The sequence below is a fragment of the Coregonus lavaretus genome (genome assembly GCF_964263955.1).
Source record: "Coregonus lavaretus genome assembly, chromosome: 13".
Taxonomy (NCBI): domain Eukaryota; kingdom Metazoa; phylum Chordata; class Actinopteri; order Salmoniformes; family Salmonidae; genus Coregonus; species Coregonus lavaretus.
In genome coordinates, this window is record NC_140000.1 from 2,515,308 (window position 1) to 2,533,927 (window position 18,620).

Consider the following 18,620-nt stretch of genomic DNA (forward strand, 5'->3'; position numbering starts at 1 on the left):
GTAGTTATTGCTAATGCTGATAGAAATGTGTAAATAATGGTGAGTTTCCAATTACTACCCAGACATTTAAATACAAATCATTGAACATGCAGCCTTTCAAATACTAGCACAAACACATATTTGAAGTATTTGCAAATGCCAATAAAAAGTAGCCTAATTGAAATTCAGAAAACATTTTTGACCCAGGTCTGGTAATATGATTTCCCTACATTGTGTGACGACCTAGAACACTCACATTGTGCACTACTTTCAAATTGACATTCCTTTGTACAAATAAAAATATTTGCATCGTTATACTGATAAAATACATTAGCCAAAGAAACCAGGCTTTAGGTTAACAACAAATGGGCACTTTATACTAACATTATACAATTACCACCCCTGTATGATTAGTAGGCTTACCAGGAATTAGTGTTTAGGAAAGCTGCAAGTCTTCAAATGATCAGAAGACGAAGCGTTTTTCTTGAGTTGAAGAACTGAAGCCACACCCAAGTTTTCCTCCTATGTGCCCCCTCCATCCGTTGAGGAAGGAAGAGAGGGTGCAGATCAGTATATCAACATTACACTGTCATCTAGCCATAAATTATGGATATATACGCATAGATTCTTGAAGAGTAGGCTTTTTCCCCGCAGCTTTCTCATCCCATCGGAACTCAAAATATAAGGAGAGGAGAGGAGGGGGGAGGGGGGAGAGGAGAGGAGAGGGGGAGAGCGGGGGAGAGGAGAGGGGGAGAGGAGCAGGGAGAGAGGAGAGGAGGAGGGAGGTAGATAGGAGGGGGAGAGAGGGGGAGGAAGGGAGGGAGAGAGGAGCGGGGAGAGAGGAGAGGAGAGGAGGAGGGAGAGAGAGAGGGGGAGAGGAGGGGGGAGAGAGGAGAGGAGGAGAGAGAGGAGGGGGGAGGGAGAGGGGAGGGGGGGAGGGAGAGAGCGGAGAGGAGGGAGGGAGAGAGGGGGAGAGGAGAGGAGAGGAGAGGAGAGGAGAGGAGAGGAGAGGAGAGGAGAGGAGAGGAGAGGAGAGGAGAGGAGAGGAGAGGAGAGGAGAGGAGGAGGAAGGAGGAGGAGGAGGGAGAGAGGAGAGGAGAGGAGAGGAGGAGGGAGAGAGGAGAGGAGAGGAGGAAGGAGAGAGGAGAGGAGGAGGGAGAGAGGAGAGGAGAGGAGGAAGGAGAGAGAGGAGAGGAGGGAGAGCGAGCGAGGAGGGGAGGGAGAGCGGAGAGGAGGTGAGGGAGAGGAGAGGAGGGAGGGAGAGAGGAGGAGGGAGATGATATCGCTTTTTGATGTGATATTACTGAAACTTAACTGTTTTTAACTAATTGCCATATCTACTTAAAAGTTATAGATTTTACAATTTCAACAGAGCAAAACATTGTATTTTCAGATGTCAAATAAATTAACTGGTGTTTTTTTTGTTTTGTTTTTATGACTTTCATCATAGAAAAATTTGACTTAATTTGTTTCACAAGTGTAACATTTGTTTATTTTTCAAAGGTAGAAATGTCTCCCATGTTAATCAATAGAAACAACCATTTGGCTTAGTTCATTAAATACCAGTAGTTACAGTGCCATCAGGAAGTATTCACACCCCTTGACCTTTTCCACATTTTGTTGTTAAAGCCTGATTTTTATTTATTTATTACATTTAGATTTTTTTGCCAATGGCCTACACACAATACCCCATAATGTCAAAGTGGAATTCTGTTTTGGGACATTTTTACAAATGAACCCTCACGACGCCAGGACAGCGGAGTCACTCACCACCTTCCGGAGACATTTGAAACCCCACCTCTTTAAGGAATACCTGGGATAGGATAAAGTAATCCTTCTACCCCCCCTTACCCCCCCCCCCCCCCAAAAAAAAAAAAGAAGAAAAAAAAATTAAAAAAAATAAAAAAGATAATAAAACGAATAAATAATAAAAACATTAACAAATAAAAAAAAATATATAAAAAATTTGTAAAGTAGTTGTACTACTGGCTATAAGGTGAATGCACCAATTTGTAAGTCACTCTGGATAAGAGCGTCTGCTAAATGACGTAAATGTAAATGTAAATGTAACTAAAAATGAAAAGCTGAAATGTCTTGAGTCAATAAGAATTCATCCCCTTTGTGATGGCAAGCCTACCAACACAGTGAATTTTCCTGAGTGGCCAAATAACAGTTTTAACCTAAATCTACATAAATATATGGCAAGACCTAAAAGTGGTTGTCTAGCAATGATCAACAACCAACTTGACAGAGCTTGAAGAATTTTGAAAAGAATAATGGGCAAATGTTGCACTATCCAGGTGTGGAAAACGCTTAGAGACTCACATTTACATTTTACATTTTAGTCATTTAGCAGACGCTCTTATCCAGAGCGACTTACAGGAGCAATTAGGGTTAAGTGCCTTGCTCAAGGGCACATCGACATATTTTTCACCTAGTCGGCTCGGGGATTAGAACCAGCGACCTTTCGGTTACTGGCACAACGCTCTTAACCACTAAGCTACCTGCCGCTACCTGCCACCCAGAAAGACTCACAGCTGTAATCACTCCCAAAGGTGCTTCTACAAAGTATTGACTCAGGGGTGTGAATACGTATGTAAATGGTATATTTCTGTATTTCATTTTCAATATATTTGCAAACATTTCTAAAAACATGTTTTCACTTTGCTATGTGGTATTGTGTCAAGATGGGTGAGGAAAAAAATATTTAATCCATTTAAAATTCAGGCTGTAACAAAAAATGTGGAATAAGTCAAGGGGTATGAATATGTTCTGAAGGCACTGTATCTATACTGAACAAAAATATAAACGCATCATGTAAAACGTTGGTCCCATGTTTCATGAGCTGAAATAAAAGATCCCCCAAATTTTTCATATGCACAAAAAGCTTATTTCTCTTAAATGTTGCGCACAAATTTGTTTACATCCCTGTTAATGAGCAATTCTCCTTTGCCAATCAACCTGACAGCTGATTAAACAGCATGATCATTAAACAGGTGCACCTTGTGTTGGGGACAATAAAAGGCCACTTTAAAATGTGCAGTTTTGTCCCACAACACAATGTCACAGATGTCTTGAGGGAGTTTTGAGGGAGCGTGCAATTGGCATGCCGACTGCAGGAATGTCCACTAGAATGTAATGTTCATTTCTCTACTACAGTTGAAGTAGGAAGTTTACATACACCTTAGCCAAATACATTTAAACTCAGTTTTTCACAATTCCTGACATTTAATCCTAGTAAAACGTCCCTGTCTTAGGTCAGTAAGGATCACCACTTTATTTTAAGAATGTGAAATGTCAGAATAATAGTAGAGAGAATTATTTATTTCAGGTTTTATTTCTTTCATCACATTCCCATTGGGTCAGAAGTTTACATACACTCAATTAGTATTTGGTAGCATTGCCTTTAAATTGTTTAACTTGGGTCAAACGTTTTGGGTAGCCTTTCACAAGCTTCCCACAATAAGTTGGGTGAATTTTGGCCCATTCCTCCTGACAGAGCTGGTGTAACTGAGTCACGTTTTCCAAGCTGTTTAAAGGCACAGTCAACTTAGTGCATGTAAACTTCTGACCCACTGGAATTGTGATACAGTGAATTATAAATGAAATAATCTATCTGTAAACAATTGTTGGAAAAATTACTTGTGTAATGCACAAAGTAGATGTCCTAACCGACTTGCCAAAACTATAGTTTGTTAACAAGAAATTTGTGGAGTGGTTGAAAAACGAGTTTTAATGACTCCAACCTAAATGTATGTAAACGTCCGACTTCAACTGTAAATGTAAACAAAAGAGTGAAGGTTAGAGACAGAAGATATTTAGGATTCTATGCTGCACTATAATGACAACAGACAGGACGTAATGAGAGGTTAGTATGTTCAGCATTTTCAGAAAGCTCTGCTGATTCATGTCCAGTAATCCGCTCATAGAAAACAAACAGTGCGTCTGTCTACTGTAGGACTGTGTGTGTTTGTGTGTGTGTGTGTGTGTGTGTGTGTGTGTGTGTGTGTGTTTGGGCCCTGTTTCTGGACGTCTCACTCACCACACTCACTCTCCAGCACACTGACTGCCTCTCCATCCTCCATGGTTGTCTTGAGGAGCTGGAGCAGAGAGGAACGTGTGGCCGCTGGCAGGGCTGACAGCAGCTGGAAATGACTACTCAGTTTCTCCAGTTCTGCCAACACACAAACAACAGACACTTTGCATCTAGAGGAAGTTTGACTCAGCTGCCACCGTATCACAGAGATTTCACAACCAGAAAACTATCATAAGTACGATTTGACTGCAACCACAATGGGACATAAATAATGTGTAAAAAATCTATTGTTAGAGAAAACATAATGATCTCTACAAGGCAGTGCCTTCCTAAGACCCTGAACCTTTTACATGAAGCAACATGATCCTCCGTATGATATCCTTTGTTGATAGAACATGACCTACACAAACAACCTCTGGACCTTAATGGTCCTACTGTAGGACACGCTAGACATTGGCCCTGTACAAACTCATGAACAACCATTATGTCAAATGTGTTGTAAATCACATCTACAACCTGAGTGTGACAGGGCCATGAAGGGTTTCACATAAAGAACAACATGTAACATTCCATTCAGTATCCGTCAACCACTAGACCAGGGATGGGGAACTTTGATGGGGGTGGTGGCCACAAACAATCTGAACTCATCATGAGGGTCTGCAGTGGCTCGTGGGTCTGAACTCATCATGAGGGTCCGCAGTGGCTCGCGGGTCTAAACTCATCATGAGGGTCCGCAGTGGCTCGCGGGTCTGAACTCATCATGAGGGTCCTCAGTGGTTTGCGGGTCTGAACTCATCATGAAGGTCCACAGTGGTTTGCGGGTCTAAACTCATCATGAGGGTCCGCAGTGGTTTGCGGGTCTAAACTCATCATGAGGGTCCTCAGTGGCTCGCGGGTCTGAACTCATCATGAGGGTCTTCAGTGGCTCGCGGGTCTGAACTCATCATGAGTGTCCTCAGTGGTTTGCGGGTCTGAACTCATCATGAAGGTCCTCAGTGGCTCGCGGGTCTGAACTCATCATGAGGGTCCTCAGTGGCTCGCGGGTCTGCGGACCCACATCCATACACACACATGCAGTCATATTTTGCCTAAGCAACAATGTTTGCAGTTTTTAATATGATATCTGAGTGAGAGTGACTAACAAAATCAATGGGGGACCCCCGGTCGGTAATTCGAAACATGATGACTACAAGTTTAGATAGCAGGCGAGACTGATTTACCAATCTAAAAAATGTTAGCTGACATGGGTGAGTGACTGTCAGTGACTGACAAAACAAGACAGAAACTGCTAATGCACAACCAAATGTCGAAACTGCACCTTGTGTATTCTACTAATCTATCTCTCAACAGTAAATTGAGACCCAGACTGAGTTCCCCCCCCAAAAATCTAATAATAATAATAATAATAACATCAATTTAAATTGGTCCGCGGGCCTATAAAAGGAGGGGGGAACTTGGGTGCTCTTGGGCCCACAGAAGCTCATCAGCTCCCCTAACTTGGTTTCATCAGAACAGAGAATCTTGTTTCTCATGGTCTGAGAGTCTTTAGGTGCCTTTTGGCGAACTCCAAGTGGGCTGTTATGTGCCTTTTACTGTGGAGTGGTTTCCGTCTGGCCACTCTACCATAGAGGCCTGATTGGTGTAGTGCTGCAGAGATGGTTGTCCTTCTGGAAGGTTCTCCAATCTCCACAGAGGAACTCTAGAGCTCTGTCAGAGTGACCATGGGGTTCTTGTTCAGGGGGGATAGAGATGGGGACAATAGGAATAGGAATAATGGAGATGAAGACTGCTTCCATTGTCACAAACCACTGGAGAAATGAGTGTCCAAAAAGATTGGAACCACAGAGGAAAGGAGGTAGCTCAGAACAGGAACACCCCTTAGGGTAAACAACATCTTTGATACAGCAATGCCCACAGGTAGATCAATCTGGCCCAAACATTATGGTAAACATACAGGGAAAACAAATTCCTATGTTGGTAGATACAGTGGGGGGAAAAAAGTTCTCCCTCTCTTGCAATTGTGCAAGTTCTCCCACTTAAAAAGATGAGAGAGGCCTGTAATTTTCATCATAGGTACACGTCAACTATGACAGACAAATTGAGGAAAAAAATCCAGAAAATCACATTGTAGGATTTTTAATGAATTTATTTGCAAATTATGGTGAAAAATAAGTATTTGGTCACCTACAAACAAGCAAGATTTCTGGCTCTCACAGACCTGTAACTTCTTCTTTAAGAGGCTCCTCTGTCCTCCACTCGTTACCTATATTAATGGCACCTGTTTGAACTTGTTATCAGTATAAAAGACACCTGTCCACAACCTCAAACAGTCACACTCCAAACTCCACTATGGCCAAGACCAAAGAGCTGTCAAAGGACACCAGAAACAAAATTGTAGACCTGCACCAGGCTGGGAAGACTGAATCTGCAATAGGTAAGCAGCTTGGTTTGAAGAAAGTGGGAGCAATTATTAGGAAATGGAAGACATACAAGACCACTGATAATCTCCCTCGATCTGGGGCTCCACGCAAGATCTCACCCCGTGGGGTCAAAATGATCACAAGAACCGTGAGCAAAATCCCAGAACCACACGGAGGGACCTAGTGAATGACCTGCAGAGAGCTGGGACCAAAGTAACAAAGCCTACCATCAGTAACACACTACGCCGCCAGGGACTGAAATCCTGCAGTGCCAGACGTGTCCCCCTGCTTAAGCCAGTACATGTCCAGGCCCGTCTGAAGTTTGCTAGAGTGCATTTGGATGATCCAGAAGAGGATTGGGAGAATGTCATATGGTCAGATGAAACCAAAATATAACTTTTTGGTAAAAACTCAACTCGTCGTGTTTGGAGGACAAAGAATGCTGAGTTGCATCCAAAGAACACCATACCTACTGTGAAGCATGGGGGTTTTAACATCATGCTTTGGGGCTGTTTTTCTGCAAAGGGACCAGGACGACTGATCCGTGTAAAGGAAAGAATGAATGGGGCCATGTATCGTGAGATTTTGAGTGAAAACCTCCTTCCATCAGCAAGGGCATTGAAGATGAAACGTGGCTGGGTCTTTCAGCATGACAACGATCCCAAACACACCGCCCGGGCAACGAAGGAGTGGCTTCGTAAGAAGCATTTCAAGGTCCTGGAGTGGCCTAGCCAGTCTCCAGATCTCAACCCCATAGAAAATATTTGGTTGATGAGACACCTGACATGGAGGATCTTATGGATGAGAGTGAGAAGCAGACAGTCCAGACCATTCTGGACCTTTTACACCAGGCTTTTACACTATCATTTGTTTTTCAACAGGACAATGACCCAACACACCTCCATGCTGTGTAAGGGCTATTTGACCAAGAAGGAGAGTGATGGAGTGCTGCATCAGATGACCTGGCCTCCACAATCACCTGACCTCAACCCGATTGGGATGGTTTGGGATGAGTTGGACCGCAGAGTGAAGGAAAAGCAGCCAACAAGTTCTCAGCAGATGTGGGAACTCCTTCAAGTCTGTTGGAAAGGCATTCCTCATGAAGCTGTTTGAGAGAATGCCAAGAGTGTGCAAAGCTGTCATCAAGGCAAAGGGTGGCTACTTTGAAGAATCTAAAATATATTTTGATTTGTTTAACACTTTTTTGGTTACTACATGTGTTATTTCATAGTTTTGATGTCTTCACTGTTATTCTACAATGGAGAAAATAGTAAAAATAAAGAAAAACCCTGGAATGAGTAGGTGTATCCAAACTTTTGACTGGTACTGTATTTTTTTATTTATTTGCCTATGCCTCTGTGAAAATGTAGCTGGTCTTTATGCGTAATTTTCTAGTGATAAGGGCAAAACAGAATAAACATGATTGACACTTTGTAATCCAGATGCATGCCTGGATAGGGAATATAATCAACACATTATGTAATTATCCTTAATGTATGTACGTATATTATTGTCCGAGTGACACCACCAATACAATGAGATAAGGGGCAGAGGCCCTGCCTAGAGAGACGACACGTGGACTTTGGAAGCTAATGGTGGCGTGGCACTGAAAGATGTTAATAATTTACATAAAGAGGAGTAACTATGTACGTTGTGTAAGCATGAAACTGTATAAAAGGAGAGCTCCGAGTCAGGGCAGACAGTTGCTCCATAGATCAGCTTGGCTTTGTTACTTTGTATTAAAGTCTATTCTGAATTCACAAGCTCCGGTTTCTGAGAGATATTATTGAACTAATATTTCTACCACATCTTCTTGTCCCAGCTTTGGGATTCATTATGCTCTTATGCGGAGAGCCTCTGTGACACAGAGGAGAGCGGTCTCACTTGAGTGAGACACTTTGAAGCCTGACTGGTTAGGGTCAAGAAGATCATTCTGAGAAAGATAACAAAAGAGTTGGTCAGAGATGGCACGCTCAAGTGGTTTGGAAAGAAAATAAAGAAGTAGTCGTTTTTGACGTCAGATGGGTAGAGCGTTGGTTTCTTGAGGAGGGGAGCAACTCTGGCCATCTTGAAGTCAGAGGGGATGCAGCCAGTGGTCACGGATGAGTTGATGAGGGAAGTGAGGAAGGTCTCCAGAGATGGTCTGGAGAAGGGAGGAGGGATGGGGTCAAGTGGGCAGGTTGTCGGGCAGCAGGATCATCACTAGTCGTAGGATTTCATCTGGAGAGAGAGGGGAGAAAGAGGTCAAGGCGTGTGTGAGTGGGACCAGTGGACTCAGTAGGCTGAGTGAAAGAGGAGCGGATGTCGTCAACCTTCTGTTCAAAGTGGTTGGCAAAGTAATCCGCAGAGAGGGAGGAGAGAGGGGGAGGAGTTGGAGGATTAAGGAAGGAGGAGAAAGTGGAGAAGAGTTTCCCAGAGTTGGAGGCAGAACCTTGAAATTTAGAGTGATAGAAAGCGGCTTTAGCAGCGGAGGAATAGAAGGAAGAGAGGAGAGAGAGGAAGGATGATAGGTCCTCCGGAAGTTGAGTTTTCTTCCATTTCCGCTCAGCTGCCCGAAGCCGTGTTCTGTTAGCATGCAGTGAGTCACTCAGCCACTGATCGGGAGGGGAAGGTCGGGCCGGCTGGGGGGAAAGGGGACAGTGAGCGTCAAAGGATGCAGAAAGGGAGGAGAGTAGGTTCAAAGAGGCAGTGTCAGGATACAGAAGTTAGAAGAATTTAGCAGAAGGTAGAGAGGATAGGATAAAGAGGAGAGAGAGCAAAGGGTGCGGCGACACATGACCATCTGGGTATGCTTTTGATGTTCTTTTGTTATCGCTAGTTTAGCCCTGTTGTTTATTTCCCAATACCTAACATATTCAACATGTATTCTATAGTAAAGGTTTTACATCAATTATATTGACTGTAGTTGAAATATGCTTGCCCTGTCTTCCCAATTGTTTTACTGGATCCGTTGCTGGATCCGTTTCTGAATTCTAGGTGGAGCCATAGACCTCACCCTGAGGACCTACCTGTGTAGCCTACCACACCTTTTCTCATAGCACCACCAGCTGAATAGAGTTTTCTCCCTAATCGTCTTCCCCATGCCCTACATAAAACTTTGAGTGATTATTCTGATGAAGGCCATTGTAGGCCCAAAGTTTGTCTTTTAACCTTGCTTAAATAAAACAAATTTCTAATGGTGAGCAAGTGTTGCGCCTTTGCCTTTGCAATGACAATTACATTTTTTGATTGCACCTCGACTTAAGTTGGTTGAGCGTCCTCCTCTTCTTTCCTAAAAACGGAATCACGTCCAATAAAGTATTTTTCTAAATAGAATCCTGTTGAAGATCTTGCATAATATGCACAAGATACTAAAGAAAAATATATACCTAAACTAAATATGTCAATCTTAACTCCAGTGCCTGAAAGTGAGTGGTAAACAGTTCACATATTATAATATGTATCAGGTTTGGGGTTCATTCCACAAATTCAATTCTAATTAAATTCCCTCTCCCTGGAAATTCCATGTAATTCAATTCAAATTCCAGGTTAGTAATATGTTTTTATTAATACATACACCGGATAGGTGCAATGAAATGTGTTGTTTTGCAGGGTCAGCAATAGTAGTAGAGAGCCCCTGGAGCAAATTAGGGTTAAATGCCTTGCTCAAGGGCACAGACAGATTTTTACCTTGCGGATTCAAACCAGCAACCTTTCGGCCCAACGCTCTAACCTGCTGCCCCAGTCTTTGAATTCATAGATAATAAAAATCCTCTCAATTCTAATGTTGGGTACATTCCAAGAATTCAATTCCCAATTCAATGTTATCCCCAACAATTCACTCAGGCTTTCGGGCTGATCATTTCACTGTTCAGATATCCTAGCTACACTGGAAATATAGAAATACAAGTTGAAATGACTTAAAACAAATCTTGCAGTAAAATGCTTATACTAAGTGCATTAATTCCATTAACTGGGAATAATATTGAACTCCAATTAAATTCCAAAATAAAACATTTTTAGAATTCCAATTAAATTCCAATTCAAACTGTCTAAACATTCTAATTCAAATTAAATTCCATAACTTGAAGATTGTTGAAATTAGAATTGAAATCAATATAAATTCTCCACTTGATTCATGGATTAAATAATTGAATTGGAATTCTAAATTAAAATGTAATTAACCCCAACCATGCTATGTATACTTATGCTATGTATGAGATAAGATAAGATTTGGGGAAATGTTATTGCACCAGCCAATACCTACAGTGCCTTCAGAAAGTATTCATACCCCATGACTTATTCCACATTTTGTTGTTACAGCCTGAATTCAAAATGGATTAAATAGATTTTTTCACTCAGCCATCTACACACAATACCCCATAATGACAAAGTGAAAACATGTTTTTCGACATGTTTGCAAATTGATTGAAAATGAAAAACAGAAATCTCATTTACATAGGTATTCAGACCCCTTTACTATGACACTCCAAATTGAGCTCAGGTGCATCCAATTTCCCTAGATCATCCTTGAGACGTTGCTACAACTTGATTGGAGTCCACCTGTGGCCAATTCAATTGTTTGGACATGATTTAGAAAGAAACACACCTGTCTATATGTAAGTAAGTCATTCCTGAGAAAAAGGCACATGACAGCACGTCTGGAGTTTGCAAAAAGGCACGTGAAAGACTGAGAGCATAAGGCAAAAGATTCAGTGATCTGATGAGACAAAAATGTATCTCTTTGCCCTGAATGCAAAGAGCTATGCCTGAACCAAACCAGGCACAGCTCATCACACGTCTAACACCATCCCTACCGTGAAGCATAGTGGTGGCAGCATCATGCTATGGGGATGCTTCTCAGCGGCAGGAATTAGGAGACTGGTAAGGATAGAGGGAACAATGAATGGAGCCAAATACAGGCAAATCCTTGATGAGAACCTGCTTCATAGTGCAAACGACCTTAGACTGGGGTGAAGATTTACGTTCCAACAGGACAATGATCCCAAGCATACAGCCAAAGCAACGCTGGAATGGCTTCAAAGCAAGAATGTGAAAGTCCTTGAGTGGCCCAGCCAAAGCCCAGACTTGAATACCGTTGAAAATCTGTGGAAAGACGGGAAGATTGCTGTTCACCACCACTCCCCATCTAATTTAACAGAGCTTGAGAAAATCTGCAAGGAAGAATGGGTAGAAAATCCCCAAATTCAGATGTGAAAAGCTGATACAGACATACCCAAGACAACTCAAAGCTGTAATTGCTGCCAAAGGTGATTCTACAAAGTATTGACTCAGGAGTGTGAATACTTATGTAAATGAGATATTTCTGTATTTCATTTTCAATATATTTGCAAAAATGTGCAAACAAACTGTGGAGGCATTTGGAATGCAGCTCCTGTGTAATTGTGAGAAGTGGGTGTGGCAAAGACACTCCTCCAAAAGGCTTGCGACTGACACATCCCCCTCAGAGATTGACCACTGACTGAGTCCCAAGGACCTGGAGGAAGAAACGGTGAGAAGCTGGTCTGTATTGATGCTCTTGCAGATTGCTTCAACAGAGATATGAAATGCATGCTTTGGATAGCTTTTTGTAAAATGTAGTTTACACTAGGTTCAATGCTATATTGAGAAGGCTTGTTTAGACTCATTTTTTATTTTGTCTGTCTTTTCTGTTTATCTGTTGTAGCCTGAGACACCATTCTCGACCATCTCCTCATCTGTCTCCTTGTCTCCTGTGGACTTGCCTACGTTTGCCTCAGTGACACATCACTTAGTGAAGAACATGGATCTTGATGGCAACCTGATACCTGTGCCCTCTCTGAACAACTCAGGCAAACTGACCCCTCTCTCACTGGTTCCAAACGCCTGCCACGGACATTCTTTTTCTGGAAAAAAACAAAACAAATGCGTGCCGACTGACTACACTCAGTAATGTGCTCACCGGAGACACACCCTTAACCCCAGGTAAACACCAGAGCAGCCCATCATTTAACACAGAAATGTTCTAGGCTACACACATGTATTTAAACTTGCTGATTTATACAACCTGTATGTTCTCTTCACCGCAGTAGGCTGTTGTGTGAAAGTTGTTGTGAAAGATCTTTGATTTTATTATTCATGCTACTCTATGTATGAATCGATTATGAACATGATCATGTCATGGACGTGGCTGTTACAGATATGTGTTTTGTGGCATAATAGAGTCCATGCTAATGTTGAACTTTCCCTCACTTGTCAAAGAGACTGACATTGTGGACTACAGTGGGACATTTTGTGACAGCAGAGAAGCCAGCGTAGATGTGGGGACACAATTGGCGACAGATGCAGTGGATTTAAACTTTAATTCTGGGACTCAACATGCCTCCACACTCGAGTCGTCCTTTGGCAGACGGAAGAAAGAGGAAGAGGAAGTGAAAGGGTTATTTAGCGACTCAAAAGATAACAAAGCTACCCTCTTATATATGGGGGAGAGGATGTTTAAAAAGGAAAGTAACATCTTTATAAACACACACATTATGATCGGTGAAACCTGCTGTGCTGGTTTAAAGTACTAAAAGAGTGGAAATTAAATTGTTTTCAACTGAAAGGCGACACCCAGAGTTACCCATGATGTTACACAGCGATTGAAGTCAATAATTGTCAGAATCTCTAGGACCTGGAGGAAGAAACTGTGAAAACCTGGTAACTATTGAAGCTATTGCAGGTTATTAAATACTATAATGAATTACTGCTCTTTGAGGTTATGCTTTGGATACATATATGCGTCGGACAGCTGTGACATCATTGATAATAGAATGTCGGAAGCACAGCCATGCACAGAAAAAGGTGCTATCTAGAACCTAAAAGTCCTCATAGGAGAACCCTTTGAAGAACCATTGTTGGTTCCAGTTAGAACCCTTTTGGTTCCCAGTAGAACTGTTTTGGGTTCCATGTAGAACCCTTTCCACAGAAGGTTCTACATGGAACCCAAAATGGTTCTACCTGAAACCAAAAAGGGTTCTCCTAGATTTCTGTGTATGGGTGTAGTCGCACATGCATAACCACAGATGTAGGCTGTCTAAAGTGGTAGGCTACACGTCTGTGGTAAGCACAAAGCATGGGGGTCAACTTTCTGAATTCGTTAGTAACAGAAGTTGGACTGACATTTTCAACCACATTTGGTAGATATGCCAAATTAAAACACGTTACCTCGCATCTTATCTAATAGTACAGTATCTGTTCATTGCTTATTTGGATCAAGATCAAACTATTTTCAACTCTCAAAGTCCAGGGTAAGAGGTGTTATTTTAGTTTCATTTGATTGTTTATTTCATACCCTTGGTGTAAGAGTATTTGGCTTTACAGAAAACTTGAATTAGTAGTGAATGTTAGGTTGTTGGCTTTCTGTTGATCTCTGTTGTCTTAAACATATTTCTAATTTGAAAAGATCCTGACCTGAAATCCTCATTTAGGAGTCAGATAATCAGCAAATGATCTGTTAGGAACATTTTATTATGAATATGAGGTATAAAAGTGGTGGCATTCTCCTTTAAATTTGTACAGGGCTCTTTACATAGTTTACGTACAAACCAGATTATAATTCCCGGTAATTTGGCATGTACCAAGGACATCAAAATGTATGACCAATTCCCTGCACCCTGCATTTGAAACATTCTAGTATGTCATTCTTAATAACATATTGTATCTTTACAATCTGTCAGTGTCGTAAGGACCCAGGGGAAGAAGCGGTGAGAACCTAGTATTGAAGCTCTTGCTGATTTTTGCAATATATAAAGATTAAGTAAGAAAAATATACAGCATGCTACTGATAGCCTTGAATGATACACAACCAATGTTTTTGACAGAAATTATATCCTGTTTGTCTTTATATCCTGTTTCCTGTCTTGTCAAAAGCAATGCTACTCTGTTCTGATACTCTTTTTCACTGGATTGTGTTTGCATTATTGAGTGTCTTGCCATCTTTCACGTGTGTGAAATGTGTGTGAAATGTATTTAGAATGCTCCTCAGAAGCTGTTGTATTGAATGAGTGTTCATGTGTTCATCCTAGTTTTGTTTATTAAAAGCATTTTTCATTTGTGTCTTTGTCATCTGCTGCAGCCAGAAACACGATCCACCACCATCTCTCAGATGTTTTCCAAAGCCACAAAAGCCTTCGTGAAGGACACAGATCATAATGGACGCCTGATCCCTGTGTCCAGTCTGAACGACACAGACAAGCTGAATCTCCGATCACTCATTGTCAAGACCAGGCCCAGATGCTTCTGGCAGGAACCCAAATACCAGTCCCCTGGCTTTACCCTCAGTGATGTCCTGAAGCCAAGAGAGCCTGGAGACTCACCTTTAAGCCCAAGTAAGCACCAGAGCAGCACATTAGTGAAGAATAACTATGGGTTGTTGTTCTAAAATATCTGAACATTGATTTTCATTATTTATCCTACTCTTGTCTTTCTGAATAAATTATGAAAATGATCATGTTGTGGATGTGGCTGTTATAGATACACTACATGGCCAAAAGTACGTGGACATCCTGCTCGTCGAACGTCTCATTCCAAAATCTTGGGTATTAATATGGAGTTGGACCCCCCCTTTGCTGCTATACCAGCCTCCACTCTTCTGGGAAGTTTTACCACTAGATGTTGGAACATTGCTGCAGGGACTTCCATTCAGCCACAAGAGCATTAGTGAGGTCGGGCACTGATGATGGGCGATTAGGCCTGGCTCGTAGTCAGCGTTCCAATTCATCCCAAAGGTGTTCGATAGGGTTGAGGTCAGGGCTCTGTGCAGGCCAGTCAAGTTCTAACACATATCTCAACAAACCATTTCTGTATGGACCTCGCTTTGTGGAACTAAGGGGTCTAGCCTGAACCATGAAAAACAGCCCCAGACCATTATTCCACCTCCACCAGACTTTATAGGCACTCTGCATTGAGGCAGGTAGTGTTCTCCTGGCATCCACCAGACCCAGATTCGTCCTTCGGACTGCCAGATGGTGAAGCGTGATTCATCACTCCAGAGAACGTGTTTCCATTGCTCCATAGTCCAATGGCGGCGAGCTTTACGCTTGGCATTGCACATGGTGATCTACGGCTTGTGTGCGGCTGCTCGGCCATGAAAATTTGCTGAAATTTTGCCAACTGACTTGTTGGAATGCCACGTTGAAAGTCACTGAGCTCTTCAGTACGAGCCATTCTATGTCAATATTTGTCTATGAAGATTGCATGGCTGTATGCTCGGTTTTATACACCTGTCAGCAACGGGTGTGGCTGAAATAGCCAAATCCACAAATTTCAAGGGGTGTCCACATACTTTTGTAAACGGAGTGTATTGTGTATATGATGTGGTATAATAGCATAGAGGATTCCATTCTAATGTTGAACGTGCCTTCAGCTGTCAAGGAGTGTGACTTTGTGGACTACAGTGGGACATTTGGTGACAAGAAAGAAATGAACGCAGATGGAAACGTACAGGCAAAGGTGGCTGATTTCAAATTTACCGTGGGAGGAAAATGGTTCACCAAACAGAAGCTGTCCCTTGGCAGCCTGAACAAAGAGAAGGTTGATGTGAAGGAGTTATATAACTACTCAAAAGACAGGTGAGTTACCCTATACTGGACATATGTTCAATTCAGTCATAATACAGTGAGGGGAAAAAAGTATTTGATCCCCTGATGATTTTGTACGTTTGCCGACTGACAAAGACATGATCAGTCTATAATTTTAATGGTAGGTTTATTTGAACAGTGAGAGACAGAATAACAACAAAAAAATCCAGAAAAACGCATTTCAAAAATGTTATACAGTTGGGGAAAAAAGTATTTAGTCAGCCACCAATTGTGCAAGTTTTCCCACTTAAAAAGATGAGGGAGGCCTGTAATTTTCATCATAGGTACACGTCAACTATGACAGACAAATTGAGAAAAAAAATCCAGAAAATCACATTGTAGGATTTTTAATGAATTTATTTGCAAATTATGGTGGAAAATAAGTATTTGGTCACCTACAAACAAGCAAGATTTCTGGCTCTCAAAGACCTGTAACTTCTTATTTAAGAGGCTCCTCTGTCCTCCACTCGTTACCTGTATTAATGGCACCTGTTTGAACTTGTTATCAATATAAAAGACACCTGTCCACAACCTCAAACAGTCACACTCCAAACTCCACTATGGCCAAGACCAAAGAGCTGTCAAAGGACACCAGAAACAAAATTGTAGACCTGCACCAGGCTGGGAAGACTGAATCTGCAATAGGTAAGCAGCTTGGTTTGAAGAAATCAACTGTGGGAGCAATTATTAGGAAATGGAAGACATACAAGACCACTGATAATCTCTCTCGATCTGGGGCTCCACGCAAGATCTCACCCCGTGGGGTCAAAATGATCACAAGAACGGTGAGCAAAAATCCCAGAACCACACGGGGGGACCTAGTGAATGACCTGCAGAGAGCTGGGACCAAAGTAACAAAGCCTACCATCAGTCACACACTACGCCGCCAGGGACTCAAATCCTGCAGTGCCAGATGTGTCCCCCTGCTTAAGCCAGTACATGTCCAGGCCTGTCTGAAGTTTGCTAGAGTGCATTTGGATGATCCAGAAGAGGATTGGGAGAATGTCACATGGTCAGATGAAACCAAAATAGAACTTTTTGGTAAAAACTCAACTCGTCGTGTTTGGTGGACAAAGAATGCTGAGTTGCATCTAAAGAACATCATACCTACTGTGAAGCATGGGGGTGGAAACATCATGCTTTGGGGCTGTTTTTCTGCAAAGGGACCAGGACGACTGATCCGTGTAAAGGAAAGAATGAATGGGGCCATGTATCGTGATATTTTGAGTGAAAACCTCCTTCCATCAGCAAGGGCATTGAAGATGAAACGTGGCTGGGTCTTTCAGCATGACAATGATCCCAAACACACCGCCCGGGCAACGAAGGAGTGGCTTCGTAAGAAGCATTTCAAGGTCCTGGAGTGGCCTAGCCAGTCTCCAGATCTCAACCCCATAGAAAATCTTTGAAGGGAGTTGAAAGTCTGTGTTGCCCAGCGACAGCCCCAAAACATCACTGCTCTAGAGGAGATCTGCATGGAGGAATGGGCCAAAATACCAGCAACAGTGTGTGAAAACCTTGTGAAGACTTACAGAAAACGTTTGACCTGTGTCATTGCAAACAAAGGGTATATAACAAAGTATTGAGAAACTTTTGTTATTGACCAAATACTTCTTTTCCACCATAATTTGCAAATAAATTCATTAAAAATCCTACAATGTGATTTTGTGGATTTTTTTTTCTTCTCAATTTGTCTGTCATAGTTGACGTGTACCTATGATGAAAATTAGAGGCCTCTCTCATCTTTTTAAGTGGGAGAACTTGCACAATTGGTGGCTGACTAAATACTTTTTTTCCCCACTGTGTGTGTGTGTGTGTGTGTGTGTGTGTGTGTGTGTGTGTGTGTGTATGTATGTATGTACAGTGGGGAAAAACAGTATTTAGTCAGCCACCAATTGTGCAAGTTCTCCCACTTAAAAAGATGAGAGAGGCCTGTAATTTTCATCATATGTACACGTCAACTATGACAGACAAATTGAGAAAAAAATATCCAGAAAATCACATTGTAGGATTTTTAATGAATTTATTTGCAAATTATGGTGGAAAATAAGTATTTGGTCACCTACAAACAAGCAAGATTTCTGGCTCTCACAGACCTGTAACTTCTTCTTTAAGAGGCTCCTCTGTCCTCCACTCGTTACCTGTATTAATGGCACCTGTTTGAACTTGTTATCAGTATAAAAGACACCTGTCCACAACCTCAAACAGTCACACTCCAAACTCCACTATGGCCAAGACCAAAGAGCTGTCAAAGGACACCAGAAACAAAATTGTAGACCTGCACCAGGCTGGGAAGACTGAATCTGCAATAGGTAAGCAGCTTGGTTTGAAGAAATCAACTGTGGGAGCAATTATTAGGAAATGGAAGACATACAAAACCACTGATAATCTCCCTCGATCTGGGGCTCCACGCAAGATCTCACCCTGTGGGGTCAAAATGATCACAAGAACGGTGAGCAAAAATCCCAGAACCACACGGAGGGACCTAGTGAATGACCTGCAGAGAGCTGGGACCAAAGTAACAAAGCCTACCATCAGTAACACACTACGCCGCCAGGGACTGAAATCCTGCAGTGCCAGACGTGTCCCCCTGCTTAAGCCAGTACA

The 18,620-nt window shown here is 42.1% G+C and overlaps 1 protein-coding gene across 5 annotated transcripts in view; it reads left to right on the plus strand.

Moving 5' to 3' along the window:
- Positions 1-11,898: 11,898 nt before the first annotated feature.
- LOC311139722 (gasdermin-E-like) overlaps positions 11,899-18,620 on the plus strand; it is a 40,240-nt gene continuing 33,518 nt past the window's right edge. Inside the window, exons 1-5 of one of the 5 annotated variants that reach the window (XM_084174645.1) lie at positions 11,899-11,937; positions 12,101-12,378; positions 14,115-14,141; positions 14,513-14,765; positions 15,803-16,007. In XM_084174645.1, the coding sequence (XP_084030771.1) occupies positions 14,543-14,765; positions 15,803-16,007 (428 nt within the window). In that variant the 5' untranslated portion in view covers positions 11,899-11,937; positions 12,101-12,378; positions 14,115-14,141; positions 14,513-14,542. Of the gene's footprint in view, positions 11,938-12,100; positions 12,379-12,449; positions 13,096-14,114; positions 14,195-14,512; positions 14,766-15,802; positions 16,008-18,620 lie in introns of those variants that run through there. The other 4 variants (XM_084174646.1, XM_084174644.1, XM_084174643.1 and 1 more) reach the window with 4 other exon arrangements.